This window comes from Mustela putorius, unplaced genomic scaffold (genome assembly GCF_011764305.1).
Source record: "Mustela putorius furo isolate JIRA1106 unplaced genomic scaffold, ASM1176430v1.1 tig00000721_pilon_pilon_pilon, whole genome shotgun sequence".
Lineage (NCBI taxonomy): Eukaryota > Metazoa > Chordata > Mammalia > Carnivora > Mustelidae > Mustela > Mustela putorius.
The window spans coordinates 2,142,447-2,166,638 of NW_025421456.1; the positions used below are offsets into that span (position 1 = coordinate 2,142,447).

At 39.3% G+C, this 24,192-nt stretch overlaps 1 protein-coding gene across 1 annotated transcript in view; it reads right to left on the reverse strand.

The window, feature by feature from the left end:
* Positions 1–864: 864 nt before the first annotated feature.
* The window catches only part of ANXA5 (annexin A5), a 28,863-nt gene continuing 5,535 nt past the window's right edge, over positions 865–24,192 (reverse strand). Inside the window, exons 3-13 of the mRNA XM_013053930.2 lie at positions 18,646–18,730; positions 17,033–17,127; positions 15,805–15,918; positions 13,814–13,904; positions 10,868–10,947; positions 10,372–10,428; positions 5,434–5,527; positions 4,453–4,548; positions 2,864–2,922; positions 2,548–2,670; positions 865–1,402 (exon numbers count right to left, since the gene is read on the reverse strand). Of these exons, the coding sequence (XP_012909384.1) occupies positions 1,340–1,402; positions 2,548–2,670; positions 2,864–2,922; positions 4,453–4,548; positions 5,434–5,527; positions 10,372–10,428; positions 10,868–10,947; positions 13,814–13,904; positions 15,805–15,918; positions 17,033–17,127; positions 18,646–18,730 (957 nt within the window). The 3' untranslated portion in view covers positions 865–1,339. The remainder of the gene's footprint in view (positions 1,403–2,547; positions 2,671–2,863; positions 2,923–4,452; positions 4,549–5,433; positions 5,528–10,371; positions 10,429–10,867; positions 10,948–13,813; positions 13,905–15,804; positions 15,919–17,032; positions 17,128–18,645; positions 18,731–24,192) is intronic.

Consider the following 24,192-nt stretch of genomic DNA (forward strand, 5'->3'; position numbering starts at 1 on the left):
TTTTCATTTTTAGGTTATTTTAAGATAGCTTTTCTACTAAGCACTAGCATTGTAAGCATTGCCTTAACTGATGCCCAAATAAATATGCTACAAATAAACCCGAGACCCCTTTAACATCTCCCTCGTTCCACACTGCAGAGGAATACAGCTGTATTTCAAGTTTATCACCCAAAAGCCAACTATAAATTCAGTTGTTGGTTAACAGCACTGTCAATAGACTGCCTTGAAAAAAGGTATCATTATTAATGGTATTATGCTTCGTGAAGTAAGTCACAGAGAAAGACAAATACCAAATGATCTCACTCATGTGTAACCTAAAAAAGAAATGAACGAACAAACAAAAACAGCATCAGATGTGGAAGTACCGAGAACAAAGGTCATGGTTACCAGAGGAGAGTGGGGTGGGGAGGATGGACAAGCTAGGTGAAGGGGAGTGGGAGATACAGACCCGCGGTGATGGAATGAGAACGTTGTAGGCATAAAATGCAGCATAAGGACTCTGGTCAAGGGGCGCCTGGGTGGCTCAGTGGTTTAAGCCTCTGCCTCCAGCTCAGGTCATGATCTCAGGGTCCTGGCATCGAGCCCCACATCGGGCTCTCTGCTCAGCAGGGAGCCTGCTTCCCCCTCTCTCTCTGCCTGCCTCTCTGCCTAGTTGTGATCTCTCTCTGTCAAATAAATAAATAAAAATATTTTAAGGACTCTGGTCAATGATACTGGAACAGTATTATATGCTGACAGCTGGTGGCACTTATGGAAAGCACAGCACAGAGAAACTAAATCACAGGAAACTAAAAGTAACCTTGTATCAAAGTCCAATAAAAATAATTTTAAAAAAACGTTTTCTGAACACACACCCACACATGATTCAGCAGGAAGGAAATGTTTATTTCTCATTAATCTTTTGAATGCAACCACTGTTAACATTTCAGGTTTAGTTTAGTAGCAAACTTGATTAATCACACTTCCAGAGCTCATCATTTTAAAGCTAAGGTTCCGATTAAGGAAATACAGTTATCAATTTAATATAAATGAAGTTTTTTTAAAAAGGCTAAAAGCAGTCAGATCTTTTAAAAGAAAATCTAAATGACCCAGACTTTAGACTTTAGTAACATTAAGTACACTTCAGTACTACAACAGACGAAGAGAAAGAGCTTTACTGAACATCAGCAAGAAGCACCACTATTTTTCTTCTGTGACATGTATGTTTTGGTCATTAGCATGCTAGTATGAATAAGGCAATGCGTCAGGCACTGGCATACACGAAGTGCAGTGATATGCGAAGGAAGGTCATGGCGGCGGGACAGGCACCACGGCGCAGGATCCCCCCGCAGCTGCACCCTCAGTCGTCCTCTCCTCCACAGAGCCTCAAGAGGGCCTTCTTATAGTCCCCAGACGTATCACCCTGAAATCCAAATGTACTCCATTAACTTCCATGAGTCACAGAAGCCGCAGAAAATTAAAAAAAAAAAAAAAGAAAGAAAGAAAACCTAAGAGTCTGGCAACAAGTTCTATTCATGTGACTTTTCTCCCAAGTGGATAAGACTTTCACATCAGGAATGTTACACAAAGAGTTCCCTACCAACGTAACATATGTTTAACTTTCTAATTTTACCCCTTAAAAGCACAGCTCTAAGACAATGAAGTATGTTCTTCCCTCTGGTAATGCAGAGAAGAAGGAAGCTTTTACAGTGACATTCAAATCAAGTTTTCTAAACCTGTAAGTTACTATCACATACTACGCGTCTGGCCAAGGGAGACAATCCTGGGACTATGTGGCTGCTGTGTTTTTGCTTCAGAGACGGAGGGCAAGATATGCTTTACCTCTGCTTGTCTTACACAGATTTGTGTGATAAATTAATGTTTCAAGTAAAGACTGAATGCGAGAACTCCCCAGTGCCCTTCAACCCAGCCACACCACACACACAAAGTTCAAAGCTTGCCTAGCGGAGATCTGACTTGCATTGGGCCCATTTTCCCTTTTATTAAAGGAAAGAGAGGCAGGGGAAAGGAAGGAAGGACAAAAGAAAAGAAAGTCAAAAGGCCTTAAGCCATATTTAAACATAGGCCATAATCTCCCTCGCTTTTAAAAAAGACAAAAAATGATAGTAATACCTAAGCTCTTAACTTATTTCTGATAGGACCGCATTGGTTCTTTCCTGAACTATGAACTAATACCAGAGACAAGGTGATAACAGACAATAAAGAAAGACCAAAGTGAAAGGAAGGAGGAACTAATAAAGACAGCTGGAACTGATACAAGAGAGAAAGAACACACACATTATCTTTGGGGGCAGGGGCTGGGTTTGATGATTCATCTGTCACCGCTTCTAAATAATGCTCCGAAGCTCACTGAGAGCCAATCTTTCACTTGGGAGCCATCATCTGTACTTTAGGAACATAAACCAAGCTTTGTAAGTCCTGGCTCTAATCACGCCACTAAAATTTGAAACTTTACATAACAAGTGGGTTCTCCCATCTGTGTCTTACATGCTATTTATCTGGTGTGCTCTGGATTTCTGAACATAATTTGAAGAAAGGTTCCACTACCTTAATCATGGAATAAAGAGAGGTGGAGAAATTCTTCCTGAACTCCTTCCTAATGTTATACAAATCAATCTCACTCCTGGACACCACGACTCTGATGAGGGTATGATCATCAGTCCCTGCTCCCTGTAAGAAAGAAGAAAAAGGAGGCACGTTGTTTCTCGATGTCAAACACAGCATCAAACTCCCCTGAGTTGGGATGAATCCATAAAGTAGAACAATTTGGTAGAACTGAACTGCATGTTTTTTTAAATCCAAATAATACACAGGGGAAAGATAGCTAGAAAGATAAATTAGAAGATTCAAGGTATATACTTGCCTTCATGGCATAGTAGAGGGTTTCTGCAAGGTAGGCAGGTATACTTCGAATAGATTTCACTAAGAAAATAAATAATATGATGGTCAGACGCTGTACTGATAGGAAAAGATTTAGTGATTAAAAATAAAATTTTGCTTCCTCCTTATTGCTCTACTTATTTACAAGCATAAAAATAACCTCAGCTAAAAAAAAACTGCTCATTTGCAGGCAGATCTGATCTCCTTGTTCACCAAGTATTTCTTGAGAAACCAGGCTGGAATTTCCTGAAGTTTCCGAGTTCTGCAGAGAGAGCTGTGTAGGACGGTCATGTGAGGTTTTAACACCCCTCTGTTCTGAGCACCTCTCTGCGACCACCGTTCGGCAGCCCGGGCTGTTACACCACAACCTTCCTCACCTTCAGGAAATGATACAAACGTCCTGGAAGTTTTCGATCCACACACTCAAGCAAATAGCACAAAGTACCCACTCCATCTAATCTGTGACAAATCTTGGGCTCTTTCTGTAATCTTACCCCAGGCAGTCTCTCCGGACTCTTATAATCCATGATTCGCATGGAGCAGCATAAGATTTACCCAATTCAGCAGAGACACCCAGATAAACTGGTAACCGAAAAAGTATCTTCCCTAAACATGAATGTATCTACTCTGTGTTAGGGCTGCTCAGACCTCAGTCAGCTCAGCTTCAGAAACTATCAATAGAAAAGTTCCTTCATATACAGAAATAACAATCCATGATTGGGGGGTGGAGTTATCCTCTGTCTTCCAGTGCCTAAACAAAACTCAATAGGAACTAAACATGCCATTATTTTAAGTGTATTCTAAGGAAGGGGCTGTCTGAAAGTTTCCTATTAAAATTCATTAACTGTGGAAGTCAAATCAAAGGCTACTATTAGTGCCGGTTCATGCACCTCTTTATTCTCCAGAAGACAGCACAAAAACTTGAGCTCAATGCCAAGTACTCCGAAGAAACAGCAGACAGAGGTTCACTCCAAACCAATATGAAAACTAGGGTCCCTGGGAACTCACAGACTAGATTCCCGCTGGATTTGGATAGTATGTAACACTACCATAAACTGCATGAACTCGGTTCTCTAATTTTTCCAGATCATTCTAACTATTTAACTAAAATAAATTTCCAAAGTAATCTGAAAACCACCATCATTATATCTTCCATCATACAAAAGATACTTTTTCTACCTCAGATGCCAATTTCTCAGTCTGCCTCAGAGCTGTGAGGACAGTATTCAAAAGGATACTAAAATTCTGGCCAGTATCAGAAATAGTATTTACAAGCCCCTGAAATACTGCCCACACTTCAGATTCATAATGTGTTTTTAATACAGCTTCAAAATGATTTTTATAAACAGTTGTTTTAGTATTTCCATAGGATTAGATGAACTAACCAGATAATCACATATTTCCAACATTAGAACAGACTTTGAGTTGAAAATGTGGGAGTGTGCTTCACTCAAGTATCATAATAAGCTCTTCATAAAGCAAGAAGTGGTTATTTTCAGATATAGCTTCAAATGAATAAAATACTTGAGCTCTTAACAACATAAATATTAGATTCATTATAAAACTACCTACCAACCGCAAGGAGTAGTTGTTCCAAATTACCAGAAGTTTCCCGGTCAATGGTTTCCTCAATCTGAAATCCTGATATAGTCATGTATTTATCAAACACTATAAAAAAAGAAAATAATTTCTGAGTCATGTAAGGATCATTCTGTACAGAAAGAAGGTACTTACTCTAACCAGGTCTTGTCCCATTGAACACAAATCTCCCCTCTGTCCTTGCTGACAGAACCCTGACTTTGTGGCAGAGCAGCAATATACCAGGCCCTAAACAGTGGATTATAAATGTTCTTTGTTCACTGAGATCCTAGCCTCTACTTACTAGTTATAACCAATGAGACCCAAAGGTAAATCTGCTGCAGAGGATTCTGAGAAATCTTTCCTTAGTAATAGTGATAGATAGGATTAGTTTATCCCTTTCTTTTCTTCTTGCTGTTAATGTTGATAAATTTGGAGTTACGGTAGCCATCCTGCAACAATGAGGTACAGAGCACAAGAAAGAAAATCCCGAAACACCAAGGGCAGTGGCGCAGAAAAACAGAAAGAGCCCACTCAGGTCCTCCTGAATCAGCCAAGGAATCCTTCCTACAGGAAAGTCAGTCTTTAAAGCCCTGATGAGTATAGGGTTTCTTGTCACTTGAACTCATTCCCACCGATACCACAAGAACCCAAAGAGGAGATCGTGGGTGCCACTACTTAGGAAGAAATGCTTGAAGTGAGCCGTAGCTAAGTGACTAGTGACTATGAGAGTCACGATCTAGAGGCCCAGCTTCCTCATCACCCTGACAGTAAAGGAGGGAAACTTAGGATCTCTAGTTCTGTAAAAACTGCAATAGCAGTGAAGAGAATTGTGAGATTTTTTCAAGGCTACCAATAGGAAGAAATATAAAACCTGACTCACTCAGCTAAGTGTCTGTTATAAAGCACATATTTTGGCATACTGGCTCCTGTATTTTCAAAATTAACCGAAGTACGCACATTCCCGTCACTCACCCCTTCTCAAGTGAGAAACACTTCGTGTCCCAAAGATGGTGATAAACTTTTCTTCATCTGTCCCCCATTTCAATTCTCCAGCCTGAAACAAAGCCTGTGAAAATTTCAACCTCGATTAGTAAACTGTTTCTCCACCTCATTTCCAGGTTCTGAGGTACGCCGGTGTGCCACTCCCTGTACATAAGATTCATCACCTTATACTTTTCGATCCTCATGTTTCCTGAACTCAGTGAGGTGAGTTTGGAGCTACTCTGGAGCTCACCACAGAACTGTGCACAGAAGATTAATGAGTCAAAGCAATAAATCACAGCAATGGGGCAGGATTAAATGTTACCAAAATGTCTCCTGTACTTCTAGGCTTTTGGGGTAATGGTGTGGTTGGTGGAAATTTCGGATGACCTCACTGTTGACACATCTGCTTACAGACTGGAAAAGAATGTAACTAGGAGCTAAACTATGTTTTCTGTTTTGTTTACTCGGTAGCTATTCAGCAACACAGGACAAAATAAACTCCGCATTTTCTCTTTTCAACTGTAGTTAAACCAAAACTAACTACAAAGAGTTTTCACATTTCTAAAAGATCATAACGAATTTTTCAAAGGTTGTGCATACAGCACAGTGCCTGGCACACAAATGGCAACTAATATATACTTGTTGAATAGATTGAGTGTCCACATTTCCTTTTTTTACATGGAAAATACATGCTTTTTCATGCTCATATATTGCTAAAAAAATAAAATTATATACACAAACACCATCATTAAACCTGACTCCACTTACTGAAATGTGGATAATTTATTACTTGAAATCGTCTCTAATAGGTATAGCAGTTAAGCCTGTTAGATGGAATAATTTGTGAAATGGCTATTTTAAACTATGCACTCTTTATTTTCTTGAAAAAATTGTGTTTGAGATCAAGATCTATTCTAAATCTATTAAGTAAATCATATGCAGTAGTAATGATAATCTTCATGTGGAACAATATTTGAAAGTTTTATTTCATCTTGGTTTAAGGTAAGAGTGCTTTCTTCTCAATGAGGGTGCTGACTATCCCCAGAGCAGGTCCGGATGACGGACCCTCACACCTCCTCACCCTCCCCACTCCCCTCACAGGGGGCTGTATATAGTTGAATGATCTCTAGTTCAGTGCAAAGGACAGAGGCGCTGAAGTCAAAAAGATCCGAGCCTCGTCTTTATCTGTGAAATCTTAGAGTTACTTAGTCTCTTGAGGCTCAGCATCTTCGCCTAGAGTGACGGAATGATATTTAATAATTAATACTCAATAATACCTAGAGTAGGAATACTATTTCTACAGAGTCATTACTGGAGATGATGTAACTTATATAATGAATGCATCAAACAGTGTCAGGAAATCAAGAGCTAGTACTCAGTAAACACTGATTGCTTTCTCCTTCCCTTTTACCCCACCTTCCCCTTTAAGTTCAGGTTGTTCTCCGAGATCAGGAAATGAGGATTTGGAGGAGGAAGAGAAGGGAAAATCAATTTCTCACCTTAAAAATGTAAGAAAGTAAGAAAAAAACTATAAATAAATAAATAAATATAAAAATGTAAGAAAGTAAAGTGGGTTATCTACAAAATGTTAAATTCCCAGGTAAATGACTCACTGTGGCTTATCAAATCCCTGAAATAAAAGGCATCCTCTTGTGCCAGGTATCAGTAGAGAAAAAAATTCAAAAGCTTACGAAAGAGCCCTTTGTCTCAGCTTACTCTCAATTAAGAAATCTGAAATTCCCCTTAGTGATAACAGGCCAGCTGCCCTTGGTACAAGAAAGAAATGGTTGTATACCTTTTCATAACACCAAAAGGATAATTATTTTTAACCAGCTGAATTCATGCATAATAGTACTTTTTCCCCCAAAGATTTATCTATTTATTTGAGAGAGAGATTGTACGTACTTGCACAGGTGAGCGTGAGAACAGAGGGGATGGGCAGGCCGAGAGGGAGAAGGACAGAAGCAGACTCCCCACTGAGCACGGAGCCCCAGGCCCTGAGGTCACCCATCTCAAGACCATGAGATCAAGACCGAAGTAGAAATCAAGAGTTGGACCCCCAAGTGACTAAGCCGCCCAGGGGCCCCAATAATACATTTTAAAGAATCCAAGACTAATAGCCAGCATAGCATATTCTAGGTTGTTCCTGCTCAAGGAAAGGGTAAGGAAAACCTGAATTCTATTCAAGGGATATTTTAAAGTAACTTCATAAAACAGTTTTCAGATGTATAAACTTTCCCCTCCACAGTCCTGAACGGTCATATCCTCTGCACAACAGGTAAGTGACACCTGTACATCGCTGGTACTCCAAGTGTGGTCCCCAGATGCCAGCGCCAACACCTGAGAGCTTGTTAGAAATGCAGATTCCCTGGTCCACCCAGACCTACTGGGTCAGAACCTGCAGTTTAATGAGATCCCCAGGTGATTCACACGGACTTGAGAAGCACTGCTCTACACTGAGTGCTCTGAGGACAGAAATCAATGAGAATGAGGTAACAAACGCACGGTTTGCACTCCCTAGCCTCACACTGCAGCAATGCTCTCATTGTAACACCAGCTGGGCTGGGAAATCGTCTCACTGCCTACTAATGCAGACCACCCTGCAGTCATCTGAGACTACTAGAGTTGGCTTCTTCTACTGTGACCACTAAAAAGCATCTAGAACTCCCACTCTTAAGAGTTCAGAGTGTGAGAATCACAGCTTCCAGCAAAGCCCACGAGTAATTAATGCTTGGAAAGCAATAAGGTTGTCTCCAATAGTTGGGAGTATAGTTTTGAAGAGCTAATCTACCACTTTCTCTTCAAGGAGGCAAATTTCTTCTTCCAAGAAGGCAGAGTTGGTCTGTATCTGTACTTCCAATTTATATTTAATAAACATTTTATATGGTATAGGCAATGGGCAAGAGGAACGAGCAGGAAACACAGACTGCTGTCTAACTGATAGAAAAAGGGCTTTGGGGACAGACGGCTCAGGTATGAATCCCAGCCTTACTACTAGTCAGTGGGGGCCTTGATTGTCAAATCCCTGAGCCTCCGTTTCCTTATCTGTAAAAGAGAAATCATCCCCTGTTCTTCAGTTATACACTAATCCACTCACCAGTTAAGACACTGAGAAACTAGTACATTCTAGATCCAGAGGCTACAAACTGGACAGACAGCTCGGAGTGCCCTGGGCAGGCCGTCAGGTAAACAGACAGCTTCGGTATACGGCAGCTGGACTGCCTCCGGAAGGGGCGCCTGACGTACCCTTGGAGCAGTCAAGCAGGGACACCTGAAAAGTAACTAACCCCAGGGCTGACTCCTGAAGGGGAAGCAGTCAGGTGAATGGGTGGAGGAAGGGGCAGGTGGAGAGAAAGCAAGAGAGGCTGAGGCATAAGAAAGCAAGGGACAGGTAATGAAGGGGCTTAGAAATCACATTTAGGGGCTTGAACTTTATTCTGAGACAATGAGATCCACTGAAGTTTTAAGGTTGTATATAGGGACATGACACAAGAGGTTTGAATTCTATGGAGGATGGTGAGAGAAGCATCAAATACAGCAGACAGTCCTCAGTATATGTGCGTCTGCCTTCCTTCTGTCTCCAGCTAGGTACAGAGATGACAGCATTCTGCAACCATGATAAAAGCAACCCACCCAAAAGAATAATAATGCTCTCTCTTCCTAGTAACAAATTCAGATTACACAGACAATGGTTGTTTCCTAGAGAACAGTCAGCTGGAGCAGTGAATATGGCTCTTCCTTTTCCAGTGGTGTATGACTAACTATTAGACTTCTACATTACTTGGGGCGCTAGGCTGGCTCAGTTGGTTAAGCGGCTGTCTTCGGCTCAGGTCGTGATCCCACAGTCCTAGAATCAAGTCCTACCTCTGGCTCCCTGCTCCAAGGGAGCCTGCTTCTCCCTCTACCTCAGCCAATCTCTCTCTCTGTCTCTCATGAATAAATAAATAAAATCTTTTTTTTTAATTGTTAAAAAAAAGAACTATATATTACTTGAAACATGTGACCAGAGACCGGACTTTAGTATGTGATTTTATGAATGCAAATAATTCCTTTATTACCAATTTCCAGTTTTCAAGTCTCATGTTTCAAATTTCCTAATAATTATTTTCCACATTTGACTATATACGTTTTTATGGGTTTTAAACATATTTTAATTCCAGTATAGTTAACAGTATTGTATTAATTTCAGGTGTATAATATAGTGATTCAACAGTTCTATACATTAATCAGGGCTCATCATGAGAAGTGTACTCTTGAACCCCTTCACCTATCTTACCCACCCCTCCACCTGCCCCCCGCACCCCCACCCCCCTCCCCTCTGGTAACCATCAGTTTGTTCTCTATAGTTAACATTTGATTACTTATTAACCATAGTGACACTATACTGTACCTAAGCCACTTAGGTACAGAATTCCATTTGGAAGTCACTAAAAAGCAGCTAACAAGAGAACAATCCTATAGAATTCTATCAAAAAAAAGGTGGAAGAATTCCCAAATACTACAATAACTACTATAATCTACTACCTATTAAAACACCATTTACCACTAAAATACCTTATATCCTTTCTTCTTTACCCTCTTCTGCCAAGACACCTACTTTCTCACTGGCAGTGGAATCAATAATACCTTTGTTTTTCGGTAATAATATCTATTTTGTGAACTTCCATAATCACAAAAAATATATATCTAGGTAAAATTCACTATTTAGATATAACCCATTTTATTTCATTTCCCTTTTGGGACAAAATATTTAGCTGGTCAGATCAAAATGAGAAAAATATATTTACGTGAGTGTTGTGATTTGTAAAGGGCCCATAAGTAAGATTATTTGTAGATGCTATCACAATACAGATTATGATTTCCCATTAGCGTGGATTCTTTTTCTCATTCGTACGTCATCGTAAAGTCCCACATATTCCATCTCACCTGAGCATCCTGTTCAACCTGTGCTTCATCAATTCCAGCATCAGGGTCTCTATTCGCCTGTAAGAGATAACGTCACATCATTGAATTACATGAGCATTTTTATTCAAAAGGAAAACTGGTTCCACCTGACGGTTGTGCACATCAAGCTCTTTCTCTTAGGAATAAGATGATTTTTAAGACAGCAATTCTACAATATTCCACATCATCATACAGCACTGCTCAAAACCAATCTGACCCTCTTAATTTTAAATCCTATGAATGAAAGAGAATAGCAATATCTAAAATAAAAAACAAACCAAAAAATCCCAAAAGTTAGCTAGCTATTAAGAGTTCAGGTCAGATATTCTGAAACACAAACCAACACAGGCAACAGGCAACCACAATCAAGCAAGTATGAGAAATGATTAAAGAATTTTAAATGACCTTACTTAACTAGATTCAGACCACTCCAGCTTCAGACTTTTTAATCAGACTCTAAATAGTCTATACCCAATACCTGAAGGAGAACCACCAACATCCTCTGGTAGTACCCTGACGTGTCCCCCACCACGTCGTCTTCCAGACTTGAGCCATATTCTGCAACAGAATAATTTCATACTTATTTATAGCTTCTTTCAACTAAAAAAAGATATCCCACCCTATTAATCAAATGGAAGAGATGTAAAGGAATACTTGATTAGTATAAATGTTCTCTACTTCGTCTCTGAGGGCTCTAAAGACTAAAGGCAAATGCTTATATGAGTGGCTGGTAGAAAACAAATTAAAGTCTCCAAAAAGCATTCAATTCCAACCTAAACCAGATTGAGCCATTTAGAAAAGCTCTCAACCAATGCAGTTATTACTCTGGAGACGTGTGATGGTACAGGAAGACCTCTAACATATAATTGATCATATCTAACTCTATAATGCTGTCTTTCAAATGTTTTACATCATCATTAGTTTCTGAAGGTCTTCTGTCCTCTAGAATTCTGAGTTTTTCTGTCTTTAGGCATAGTTATTCTTTCCCCTAATATTTTTTTTTCCTCTGCAGCAAATAAAGTTAACTCTGAGAGAGCGGTGCGTTTTAGAATATGCCCCTTCCCACTTCTATTTCCAGTTATTACACATGAGGCCACAGCAAAGGGGAGAACTGGTATCTACAAAGGTCTACAGGCCCTCTTCACTAAGTCTCAAAGAGCTGCTATTGAAGGCAGCTCTAAGACATTTAAATATTTAATCATTCTTTGAAAGCAGACAAACTTTAAAAGCCTGACATTTCTGTTTTAAAAGGTCTAGAAGAGCTCCATCTTGATTTCAACCAGTTCCCCAAATCCCAAATGTTGAAGGAATCGTCTATCTCTTTGTGTACTACAAAACCTGTATCTGATGAATGATCAAATCCCTTCAAATCGTTCTGCTCCCTCTCATCTATCCCTGTCACACCTCCCACCACTGGCCCACCTAGGCTGGGCCATAACTGCCTAGCTTACCTCCCCACACTATAGCTTACTAATCAGCCACCTGATTCAATCGCCATCCTCCTTCATTGTCTCTTGAATACTCCACCACCCATTCAGGAACTTACACCACCTCTGAATCAAGAGCAAAGCTCTCACCCAGTCACATAAAACCATAGACAACACAGCCTGCATTGACTCGTTTATCTCCATACCAGACATGCACACAGCTCCCGTGACAGCTAGCTTCTTCCCACTCCTTCCATACACTGTTCTCACGGCACCACAGAGCCTGTCCTAACATCAAAAGCCTTGATGACCTCTCTGCTCTAAATGAATTCTTACATTAAACATTTTTTGGTATTTGACTTTAGTTTGGATTTTACTATCCTTTTACTATCACTCCAATCCCCATGCCATTGCAGAGAGGGACACACATGCCAAAAATGTCTGTCTTTTTTTTTTTTTTTTGTCTTGAAACCTTGTCTCACGGCACCACAGAGCCTGTCCTAACATCAAAAGCCTTGATGACCTCTCTGCTCTAAATGAATTCTTACATTAAACATTTTTTGGTATTTGACTTTAGTTTGGATTTTACTATCCTTTAACAGCTGCAGTCAGTTTCTAAATCCCATCACCCCAGAGACACTGCAAACTCCTTGAGGACAGGAGCTATGGTATGGGCACCTTTTGTGTCATTCGTGACAGCCTGTGCACCACCAGACACACAGCTAGTGCATAGCACGGGATAGCACCCCGTCTGTCACCCCGCAAACAAAGGCTCCTTCACACATGTCAACATCCCCGGAGAAAGGTCTCGGAACGATACATCAACTAAAACTCAAAGGTGATCCTCTGCAGTTAAGTTACATGTATCCCCTCTGCTTTGCTGGTGGGGACCTATCCAACTATAAAAAGAGACGCAGGAGAGAAAGATTCATCACTTCAGAAAGGTAATTATTTAAATTTTACACTGTTCTGACTTGCTGAGTTACAAGGCCATTTCCAAGATGAATACACTAATACCAAGACAGGGACCCATTTTCCTAGCTGAAGGCACTCAGCCTGTTGGTCTGAGGACTGAGCAGACAATCTCAATGGTCTGCTCCTCCTCAGTCAGGTAGGGGAAAGAGTCTGGTACAGCAAATGTGATGAGGAAAGAACACTCTATCTTGACTTTTTATTTCATTTTCTTGGCTCCTTTCACAGAATATACTTCAGACTGAAAATAATAGATTTCCTTTTTTTTTTTTTTTTAAAGATTTTACTTATTTATTTATTTGACAGGCGGAGATCACAAGTAGGCAGAGAAGCAGGCATAGAGGGAGGGGAGGAAGCAGGCTCCCCGCTGAGCAGAGAGCCCGATGGGGGGCTTGATCCCAGGACCCTGGGATCATGACCTGAGCTGAAGGCAGAGGCTTTAACCCACTGAGCCATGCAGGCGCCCCTGAAATAATAGATTTCTTTTCACACAAAAAAGTAAGGCACACCAAAGAGAAAAATTAAACTGCAGAGTGTTCAATCAAGTACTGCCATTAACAAAAACGAACACATGTTTTCTCAAACATTTTCAACTCTGGTTTGGACACAGTGTCCTTTCCCAAATTCCAAAAGGGCCTTTTAGATAACTCTTAACTTCTACCAACATAAATTGATTTTTTGTTTTTTTCTGGAAGAAAAACCACCTACATCTTGAAGTTCATATAAAATAAAAATAACCTGTATGTCTCTCCACCAGTTGCAAATTCTACGTTAAAGTAAACTCCCATCTTCATCAGAAGCTCCCCTTAAGGATCACAATAGATACACGTCTAGCAAAAAGCAGTCTTTTCGTTACTGAAGGAGAAACAAGCTTATTACACATAAACGTTGCTTATTCATTCATTTGCTCCTTCATTCATTTAGCAATCCCAAACGGCCTGCCTCATAACTATGAACTGCACTCACTTTACAAAAGTAAAAAGTGACAGTGGAGATGAAGGGGAAATGTAATTCCAAACATTTACCTTCTTCATAAACTTGTTTTATGGCTCTCAGCTCTTCAGGTGTCCTTGAAGCAATAATTTCCGTCAGTACTTTTTCATCTGTCCCAGCTCCCTGTTTGGAAATTTGTTTTTAATGAGAACATATGTCAATAAGATTAAAGAGTTATTTTCCTAGAATTACCCAAATTGCCTAGTTACATAAATATAACATATAAATTTTCCAAGTTAATATTCACTTCTTTGTATACAAGTTGTATTAGTTACAGAAATAAAAAATTTCCAATTAATTTGCTCTCCAAAGACAATTTTATCCTTTTGTCTAATGAAAAATATTTATTATATGTACATGATATATGACACATAATAGATCATATAAATTTTTAATTTTATCAGTTTCACTCTAAATAGTTTAAAAGTAAAACATGTTAATGAAACATGAAATTAAAAAGACTGAAAGAGTAAAAATGAAAACTATAGAAATTTACACAGAGAAGCACTGATACTTAAACAATTGTATCTCAAAGAATAAAGCTCCGGCCCTCAAATTAAGTCTTCCATGGAATTTCCAGTTCTGAGCCAAAGTAAATAATAAATGTAGCATTGCTTAGTTATTAGGAACTAGATCAATACAGAGGAGTTGAAACATGCCTGCTGGATTTTTGGAAAGTACAGCTGACCTTTGAACAATGTGGAAGTTAGGGGCAATGACCACCTTCCAAGTCGAAAATCTGTATATAATTCTGGATTCTCCAAAAACTTAACTACTAAGAACCTACTACTGTTCATCAGAAGCCTTACTGATAATATAAACAGCTGACTAACACATATTGTATAAGTTATATGTATTACATACTGTATCCTTAAAGTAAGATAGAAAAAAGAAATGCTATTCAAAAAATAATAAGGAAGAGAAAATATAGTAACCATACTGCGCTGTAAAACATCAGTATATGCACAGTTCAAACCCATGTCGCTCAAAGGTTAACTGTAATTTTAGTTGGTTTTCTTTTTTCTGATGATAAAAGTCTATCTACACTGCTAAATTAGAAGCTACAAGCAAGGATAGAGCTGAACTTAATTCTTAAAAATGGCATATTTAAGGCTTACTCTCTTTATATCTCTGTTTCTTTTTCAAAAATCACTGAAAAACCTATGTTTATGCTCTGGCAGATTTTAAATTACTACTGACATTTCAGAAGTACTTCACAAAAAGCCCCTTTTCAACAAGCTGAGGTTTTGTTTATTCCAAAAGCAGCACTATAGGAAAATGAAGAGAATAAGCACAGAAAAACTCCTAACTTGATAAGCTCTCTTCTCTTTTCACTCCATAAGTAAGAATCCCTGTTGTATTATCTCCTTGTTGTTGAATCTCATTTTGCCCGTTCAAAATCTACCACTGATTGTACTACTTCCTGTCCTATAAGTCTAAACAAATGCTTCAATGTAGTCATAGTTATACAATATTCCAAACACCAGTCAAGGGAATATATATTTAGTTATTTGCTACAATGAAATTACAATAAGACTATCAGCTACTATTTTAGTATTATATATACTATTTTAGTATTTAGAAGTACAGGAAAGACAGAAAGGGTATTAGAAAAATCTTTCCTATCTGAAAATTCTCTCTGTAGAGTTTTTTTTTTTTTCCTAAAATGATGAACAATATTACTGTGTCATAATCGGGCAACTTTCTATTTTAAAAGATAAAATACTTAACCTGTAACATTTTTTAAACACATCTCAAAAATCAGAAAACAGGCATGAAGATAAAACATAAAGAGCTACACAAAAATATTAAAATTTTAAACAGCCACTATTACTGAGTTAACTATACAAAAAGATTATATCATGCACTTGTCATTTTCTCCCTCCTTTTTTTCTTATTGCCTCCTACACAATTTTGTCCTCAAGAAACCCTCACAGAAATAACTCAAAAAATTTTAAGTGTAATTACCAACACAAAATAATAGTTTTCATGACAAGAATGCTCCTTTTACTAATTCTTTTACCTTCAGAGCATGCTTCAGTTCATAGGCATCATAAAGGCGAGAAGGTTTCATCAGAGCCACGATTAATTTTTCAAATTTTCCAGTCAGTTCTGATTTCAGGTCATCCAGAAGGTCCTAAATTACAGAAAACACAAATTTGTTAAGCAAGCAGTAATTTCAAGGGGAGTATTCTTAAATATAAAGCATAGCCCTTTGCACAAATGAATTATTTATGTTGCCATCTCCAAGTAGAAAAAAGACATGTAGGTTAAACAAAAACCCAGGTTTGAATAATGTACTTTTGACAGCTGACCTAAAGCTTTAGCTAAAACAAAGACACTTATGGGTCAAGGTATTCATTTTTAAGAAACGTTTTTCTGAACTTCAACAGTTAAAAAATGAACAAAAGTCAGTTAAAGATAGTTTTAAAAACACTGGTTCTGAGAAACATGTATCTTTAAAAAACAATTTTCCCAAAATAAAATCATAAATGAATTTTTACAAAACAATTTTTTCTCTCAATATCTATTGCTATTCCAATACACAATGAATTATGTTTATAATTACGCTCCTGACTACTGAGAGACAGCTGCTACCATGTAGAAACTGTGTAGAAAATTATGAGAAGAAACGCAGTCTGCCCGAACCATTTCAGTTTCAACACAGAGGAAACCAGAAATTATGTTCAGAATACTCTTTTTATTTGTTAGTTTGCTGTGCATTTGTTTCTTAATTAAATGATGAACACAAAATTTCAGAGTAACAAGACTATGTTTAAGTTTTTCATACACACAGTAATTCATTTAAGTAACAAATTTTATTTGAGCTGTTACTCAAATAAGAGCATTTAAATCAATGAACTAAAAACTCATTTATTAAAATACCACTCCACAAGGAACCAAGACTGTAGCTATGTCACAATAAAACAGACTAGCATACAGGTCTGCATCTAGAAAATAGCTAATAACACAGTCCTGAGCAGGAAGCAGGCAAGAAGACAGGCAGCTATCACCAGGGGATTTTCTGGCCCTTCTGTAGCATCAAGCAAGGAAAAACAATTATGGGGCTAAGCTGGGTGAGCACTGGAAACCAACAGCTGATAATTAAGAAGTTTAAAAAGAGAAAAGGAACAGTAAAATCAGAATAATAGAATAAATAATGTTTACAAAAGAATACTCATAGAGTTCCAACTAATCTTACAGCATATCAGGGCTCTCACATTCTAACTTAGGATGAAGTGGAGTCTTACCCTGCCAAATAGAGTTTTAAAAGCCACGGCGATTTCCTGGCGCTGGGCATTACTTCGGGAGGTCAACAGAGTCAAGATGCTGTCCTCATCAGTGCCTGCAATTTATGGTCGAAGAATTATATCTTGGCTCCCACGTGCCCACTGTCTCAATAGCCTTTGAGACCAGCATCCCAGTCACTTTGATTCCTTACTGATAAAATAGACTTATTAAATAATTTATTGAACTATAAAATGTCCAACATATAACATGTTATATTTTTAATATAAGCTATCCCCTGTTCCTGATGTACTGTGAAGTAGGTAGAAAAAAACATTCCTGACTTTTTAAAAACTTAGTGCACCTAGCTTTTCTCGCAACAGAGAGTTACTCAAACAATGGATATTCACAAGGCAGGTGTTAAGTGGGAGATTAAGAGAGAAGAAAGAGATCCTGACTTCAAGTTACAATTTAGCATAAAAAATACAAAAACACATAGTCAACTCTGAACTAAGGCAGAATGTTACAGGTGCCTCAGGAGAGGCCCAGGTGCTGAACAGGGTTTCAGAGGAGGTTCCCTTAGCTAACAGGTGGAAGGAGTTTTGGTTAAGGCTTCATGGAGAAGGTGACACCCAAAAGAGACAGGAAGGATGGAACGGTTTTATCAGGCAACGACACAAGGAAAGAGGACAGGCTTTTAAAATGAGAGAAAAGCTCAGCAGAGGAAAATACAGAGTTTTCATGAATAGCAGATAACCTACCATGTCCGGGTCAGAGAATACACGGAGCGGTAGCATGAGCGAAGTCGGACCATGTGGGCTGGATACTAAGGAAGGGAGTGCACGGCCAGAAGCTAACACTAATCCTGCTACAACAGGAAATCTCACAAGATATGCAGAATGGAGAGAGAAGGGGTCAGAGCCAAGTTTGAAGAAGGTGGATCACCATTCATGAACCCTAGTATAGAAGCAGCTTAAGGACAGAGGACCAGTTCTCTGTAGAAATCCTCAAGATGAGAGATATATCTGTGGCTAGAAAGGAGACTGGGGGGCGCCTGGGTGGCTTAGTGGGTTAAAGCCTCTGCCTTCGGCTCAGGTCATGATCCCAGGATCCTGGGATTGAGCCCCGCATCGGGCTCTCTGCTCAGCAGGGAGCCTGTTTCCTCCTCTCTGCCTGCCTCTCTGCCTACTTGTGATCTCTGTCTGTCAAATAAATAAATTTAAAAAAAAATAAGAAAGAAAAGGAGACTGGGGAAAGAGAAGAGACTGCAGAACTAGACTCCTGATCGGGCAAAAGGGACAAAGCCCTGCAGAGCTGCTCACTCTCAGGAATGTCTGCTTATCTACATGGTCAGCTACGTCCCAGGGAAAGCTGAAAGCTAAAAAACAAAGAGGGCAAATTTAACTTCCTGTTCAATTCTAGACATTGAATATTAGGGATGATAAGTCATACTCTTTTGTTGCCTTCATGTATCTTCTCTCTCTTTATACATTTCAGATAAAATATTCTAAAATTAACCTTACTGTAAATCAGTGAATTTTGTTTGGAAAAACAAACATCATTTGTTGTGACATTTGTTTTGACATTTGTTTTGTTTTGTTTTATTTTTTAAGAACAAAAGGAGGGTTGAATTTACCCAGGCCTTTCATGGCCTTCCGAAGAGTTTCCGCATCAGCCCGCTCATCAAATCCGGGGAAGGCAGCCACGGTACCTCTAAGAACCTGAGAAAGGAAACACAACATGGTATTATTCATGGTATGACCCATACGACAAAGCAAATAATAACAAAGCAAGCCATTGTTCTATATCATGTTCAGTCTTTAAATAAATTTACAATTTGATAACCCCATTTGAAATGGAAAGAGGACCGCTTATAGTTTCAATTAGCAGAACCAATTCAGTGCATGAGCTATTCTGGTCCACCTGCAATACCATCAATGGGAAGGTCTGGCTCCCACGGCCTTCATCCCTTGGGCATTGCCCCCAGTGTCCACAGCCCGGTGACACCCCCAGACTCACAGAAGGCACTTCCTTGCAGGATTTCTTCCATTTAAGTCTCTTGCCACTTTGATCGAGGAGCATGCTGAACCTTCACTGAAACCTGATACACTGCCCTAGGCACTCAACTCAAAGCGGTATTTTTACTAAGTAACTTTTCATCTAGTCCTGTTTCCTTATATTTGCTTAGGGATTTTTAAGATAACCTGGTAAAGCCTAAAAAGATATTTGGTAATTCACATGCCAAATCTCTGAACTTAGAACTTTATAAAAGTAGGGACACTTGGGTGGCTCAGTTAAGCGTCTGCCTTCAGCTCCGGTCATGAACGGTATCAGTCCCCGTATCAGGCTCCTTGCTCAGCAGGGAGCCTGTTTCTCCCTCTGCCTGCCCCTCTCCCTGGTTGTGCCCTCTCACTCTCGGACAAATAAATAAACAAAATCTTTAAAAAAAAAAAAAGAACTTTGTAAAAATATATTGGAAGACATTCTTCATAAGGTTTCCTGTTATGCTTATTTTATAATACATGTAGTGTTTTTAATCATCAAACTATTTTAAGGCTTTCCCCTCAAAATCTGCAGTATCATTAGTTCTTGAGAATCAGAAGACTTTATGACTACTGAGTCCTAAATTTTTATCTTATGATAAAAGGAGGATCCCAGCATAAACTTTCACTAATAAATGCTTCTGAAGTCCTTCAAAGCTCCTGTTACAGAGGGGAGCCTGGGTGATTCAGTAGGTTGAGCATCCTACTCTTGGTTTTGGCTCAGATCCTGATCTCAGGGTCACAAGATGGAGCCCTAGGGCAGGCTCGGTGCTCAGTGAGAAGCCTGTGAAGAGATTCTCCTGCTCATTCTGCTCCTCCCCCAGTTCACATGGACTCACACACACACTTTCTCTCTCTCTAAAATAAATAAATACATCTTTTTAAAAAAAAAATTTTTAAAAACAAATACAACTGAGGGAAAAACAGCTACAAGGTGAGGAAGGGCTGAGAACACTTGTCTGGTTTATAATCATGTGTGCTTTATTATAAATGCATGGAAGCAAAGTGACCTACAAGGAAAATCTGTCTGGCAATTTCATATGGTTCAACATAATCAAGAGGAATAGTAAATCGAGAGAGAAATTGATAAGATTTGAGAAAACTGTCCTCCAAAATTGGCACAGATCGGGAATGTCATATCTCTCAGGTCAAACTGCAGTTTCCCTATTTCATAGGACCACTTCAAATTGATTAGGAAGACACCACCAATATGTCATCATGAAAAATGAATAAATACCACAGGTCCTCTCAGTGTGAGAACCTAGAACTGACACAACAGGTAACTCAGTGCCTTGTCGGTTTATTCATTCACTCAATAATCATTTTTTAGAATGCTTTCCACATGCTGAGTATTGTACTAAGAAAAAGTGATGATCTCTAAAAGTCAAGAGAACATGATAGGCACGTAAATAATCAAGTGCAGCAGAGTATACACACACACAGGTTTCATCAGGGCACATACACACATAAAGAAGGGTCTGAATTGGGAAGAATGGAAAGAAAAGATACCAGAAAAATTTCCCAGAAAATGTCTTGAAAGTTGCCTGTGATTTTCCAAGGCAGGTTCAAAAAAGTAGGTAAGTACAGGAAGGTATAATCCAGCATGCATAAAAACATGAAAAAATGAAAAATTCTAGTGCTCTGAACAAAGGATTAAGAGTTCGAACATTAAGTATGCATAGAAAAGCAAATGGTGGTCATGGAGGGAGGGGAGGAGTAGCTGGACAGCCATGCTAAGAAGTGTGAACTTCAGGACGCCTGGGTGGCTCAGATGGTTAAGCAACTGCCTTTGGCTCAGGTCATGATGCTGGAGTTCCAGGATCGAGTCCCGCATCAAGTCCCGCATCAGGCTCCCTGCTCAGCAGGGAATCTGCTTCTCTCTCTGACCCTCCCCCTTCTCATGCTCATGCTCTCCCTCTCTCTCTCTCTCTCTCTCTCTCTCTCTCTCTCTCTCATTCTCCCTCTCAAATAAAATCTTAAAAGAAGAAGAAGAAGAAGTGCCAACTTCATCCCATAGGCAAGGGAAGTCACTGGAGGACATTTCAGTAGGGAAGAACAATGTCGACTATGCACAGTAATATTACTGGGGCAGCAGTGGAGACAACGGAATGGACTGGGCAAGAGTGGAGACAGTAAGGCTGTTGTAAAAACACTAACACGGAAAGAAGACAGGACCTGATCGATGTCAGGAGCCTCAGTGGAAATAGAAAGGAAGAGACAGAGAGTAACAGAACCAAGGCAGAAGGGAACCAATTAGGATGACTCCTTTTTTGGATGGGGAACAGAATGACTAGTCTTACACTTCTCCCAGTAGGCATACAGAAAAGAACCAGGCTTTGTCAGTTACCAGAGCACATAGGTGGTCACTGGAGCTGTATGAGGAGCCTATCACAAAAGGCAATGTTAGGAAGAGTCAACAAAGAAGGGAAGGTCCCCTACAATCAGAATGGCAGCTAAGGGGTATCTGGGTGGCTCAGTCGATTAAGCATTCAAACTCTTGATCTCAGCTCAGGTCTCCATCTCAGGGTCAAGCCCCTGGTTTGAGACCCTAATATTTGCTCAGTGTGGCAATGAGCCAAGCACAGTGTTCAGAGCTTCCCACAGATCATCTCGTTCTACAGATGAAGAAACACATTGGCTTAGGAAGATTTGGGGAATCATCCAAGCAACCATGAAGCAAGCAGCGGAGCCAGTACCTGAAGACAGGCCATGGGACTGCAGACTATTGATCATGATGCTGCACAGCCTCCCAAAAACAAAATCTCCAAAGAGTGTGATGGCATGGAGAAGCCAAAGGGGGAAAATGTTCCAGGAAGAAAGGAAGAAAAGCCAGTATCACAGAGAAGTCAAACAGGAGGTAAGAGTGAAAGGGTCCACTGGACTTGGTAACGAGGAGGTCTTTGATGGTGGTAAAAGCCTGACTGGGGAACACCAAAAAAGTCAATTGTGAGCATCTCCATGAACTCCGATTTTACAAATGATGGTTTGTTTGGTTTTCTTTTAAACATCCTTTTAAAAACTCACTTTAAAAAAACATACTTTCTCCAGCTTACAGGCTATGGAGTTGCTAGTATATCAAGAGGTTAAGAACAGGGGGGACTAGAGAGATTTGCTTTAAAAAGACATCTGACCACTGAGACTGAAGGAAATGAGGTGAAAAATGGAAGGAAGAGGCGTCTCCTCAGAATCTCAGTGACTCACTATGAAGAAGAAATAACTGCTGATTGTATTTTTGAGAGCTTTCTAGAAACTGTGAAACACGTGCTACATTCCACATGATCCAAGTCACCGTCAAAGCTAGCCAAAGCCACATAGTAGTAGTAAAGGACTAGAAGTGAATCACAGTCATGAGTCACAAGGGCAGAAACCTTGTTTGGACATCCTGTCCAAACCCCATCCTGGCCCACATAAAATTATCTGCACTGGGCAAATGTGACTTTCCATGACTCATACTAGAGGGCTTCTCCTTTTTCCCATAGATCCACTTGCCTCAAGTTAAACATTTATACCCTGCCCAGGGTAATTCCAACTATGAGTAGGTAGAGATCCCTTCACCCATGCTGAGGTCATCTTCAGTTACCTTCATTCCCTGCCACCAAGGCCTTTTCAAAGGCATTATTATATATTTTCAGGCCATACATGGCCAAAACATATAATTCACTCTTTTAACTCTCACCTTCAAAATTATCCACTCTTCTAGCTCTATAATTTTGTTGGCTTTTTTTGTTCATTTATCCTAAATGAGAAAGTTCTTTACCACCAAGGACTAGGTATGCCAAAATAAAATGAATACAATTAAGCCCAAAAACATGTGAAGGGTTGCTTTTCTAGACAGAATTTAAAGAAACCGGAAAACAACAACAGAAATAAGAACTTCAAATTTAAAGATGAGAAAACATTCACCTGTCTGGAACCTTTTAAACTGAAGCTTTCCTGAAGGTACAGAAACCCTCTTTGAATCCATCTTCCAGTTTAATGAAATCAATACATTAATTTCATTTAAAAAATGAAATCTTTGCTCCCACTGATGAGCAAAGTAAAAAAATTAAATATCACTGTGCCAAGAAAAATAAAATGAGCAAGAAAAGAGGGCAAAACCAGCATGATATGATTATGATCTAAGTTGCAAAGTAAAATAAATATCAGGGGAAAAAAACCCTAGAATCTCCAAGAGGACTGAGGGGTACAAACACAAATGACAGGGGGTCAGAAATAAGATCTCAAGACCTAATTCTTACCCTTGCTCCAAATCTATCAAAAAAGGTGAAAGTTAAGTTCAAAGCCTTAAAGTCAAATTGGTTTTTAACCATTATCTGGTCCCTTTTTTAAAACCAAGCATCAGGGGGAAAGTATCACTATAAACATTTAAGTTAAATGTGCAAAGGTAGAAAAGAAGTTTTGATAACAAAATAAAGATTTTGTCAGTATGATTTAGGTTTTTGTTGTTTCTTTAATTCTCCCATGACTATGACACCCTGCCACCATAAGAATCCCTTTCCTTGGCAAATACCAACAAACGTTAAGTCCGGCGGTCCATGAATAATGGTGATGCCTTGAGTTAGTTAAGGTAGGCAAATGCATTAGCCTTCACATTTGAGTACACATTTGAGCTGGGGTATGGGTGGGGGTTGGGGGTTGCAAGGGGTTCTGTTTTACATAACTGTTCAACTGGGCATTCTATGAATTGTACTTGAAAAGCTGTATCACTAACCAATTCATTCACCAATGCTTCAGAAAACAAGCTTATAGATTTCTCATATTAGAGAAGAGTGTGCAGGGATTCACAACTTTATTTCCTTTTGTACCTAAACAAGGGACAGAAATCTAATAAACACGGCTGGTCCTACACAGAGGTAGAAACGTTAGCCTCAAATCAATTTTAGTTGTGGGAAGAGAAATAACCATAAATAAATGACCTACGGAGATGAAAGAGGTTTTAAAGATCATATATACCCTGCTGCTTACTAAGACAGCACCTCCTAAATGTTTTGTAAGGAACTCAAATTCAACAAGTCCACTACTAACTCAATCTTTTCCCCGCACCTCAAACCTGTATTCCTTTGTCAGAGAAAAACACAAATCAACCACTCAGTCAAGCAAGCCATTCATCTTGACCCTGACCAGACAGAGCCTTCATCACC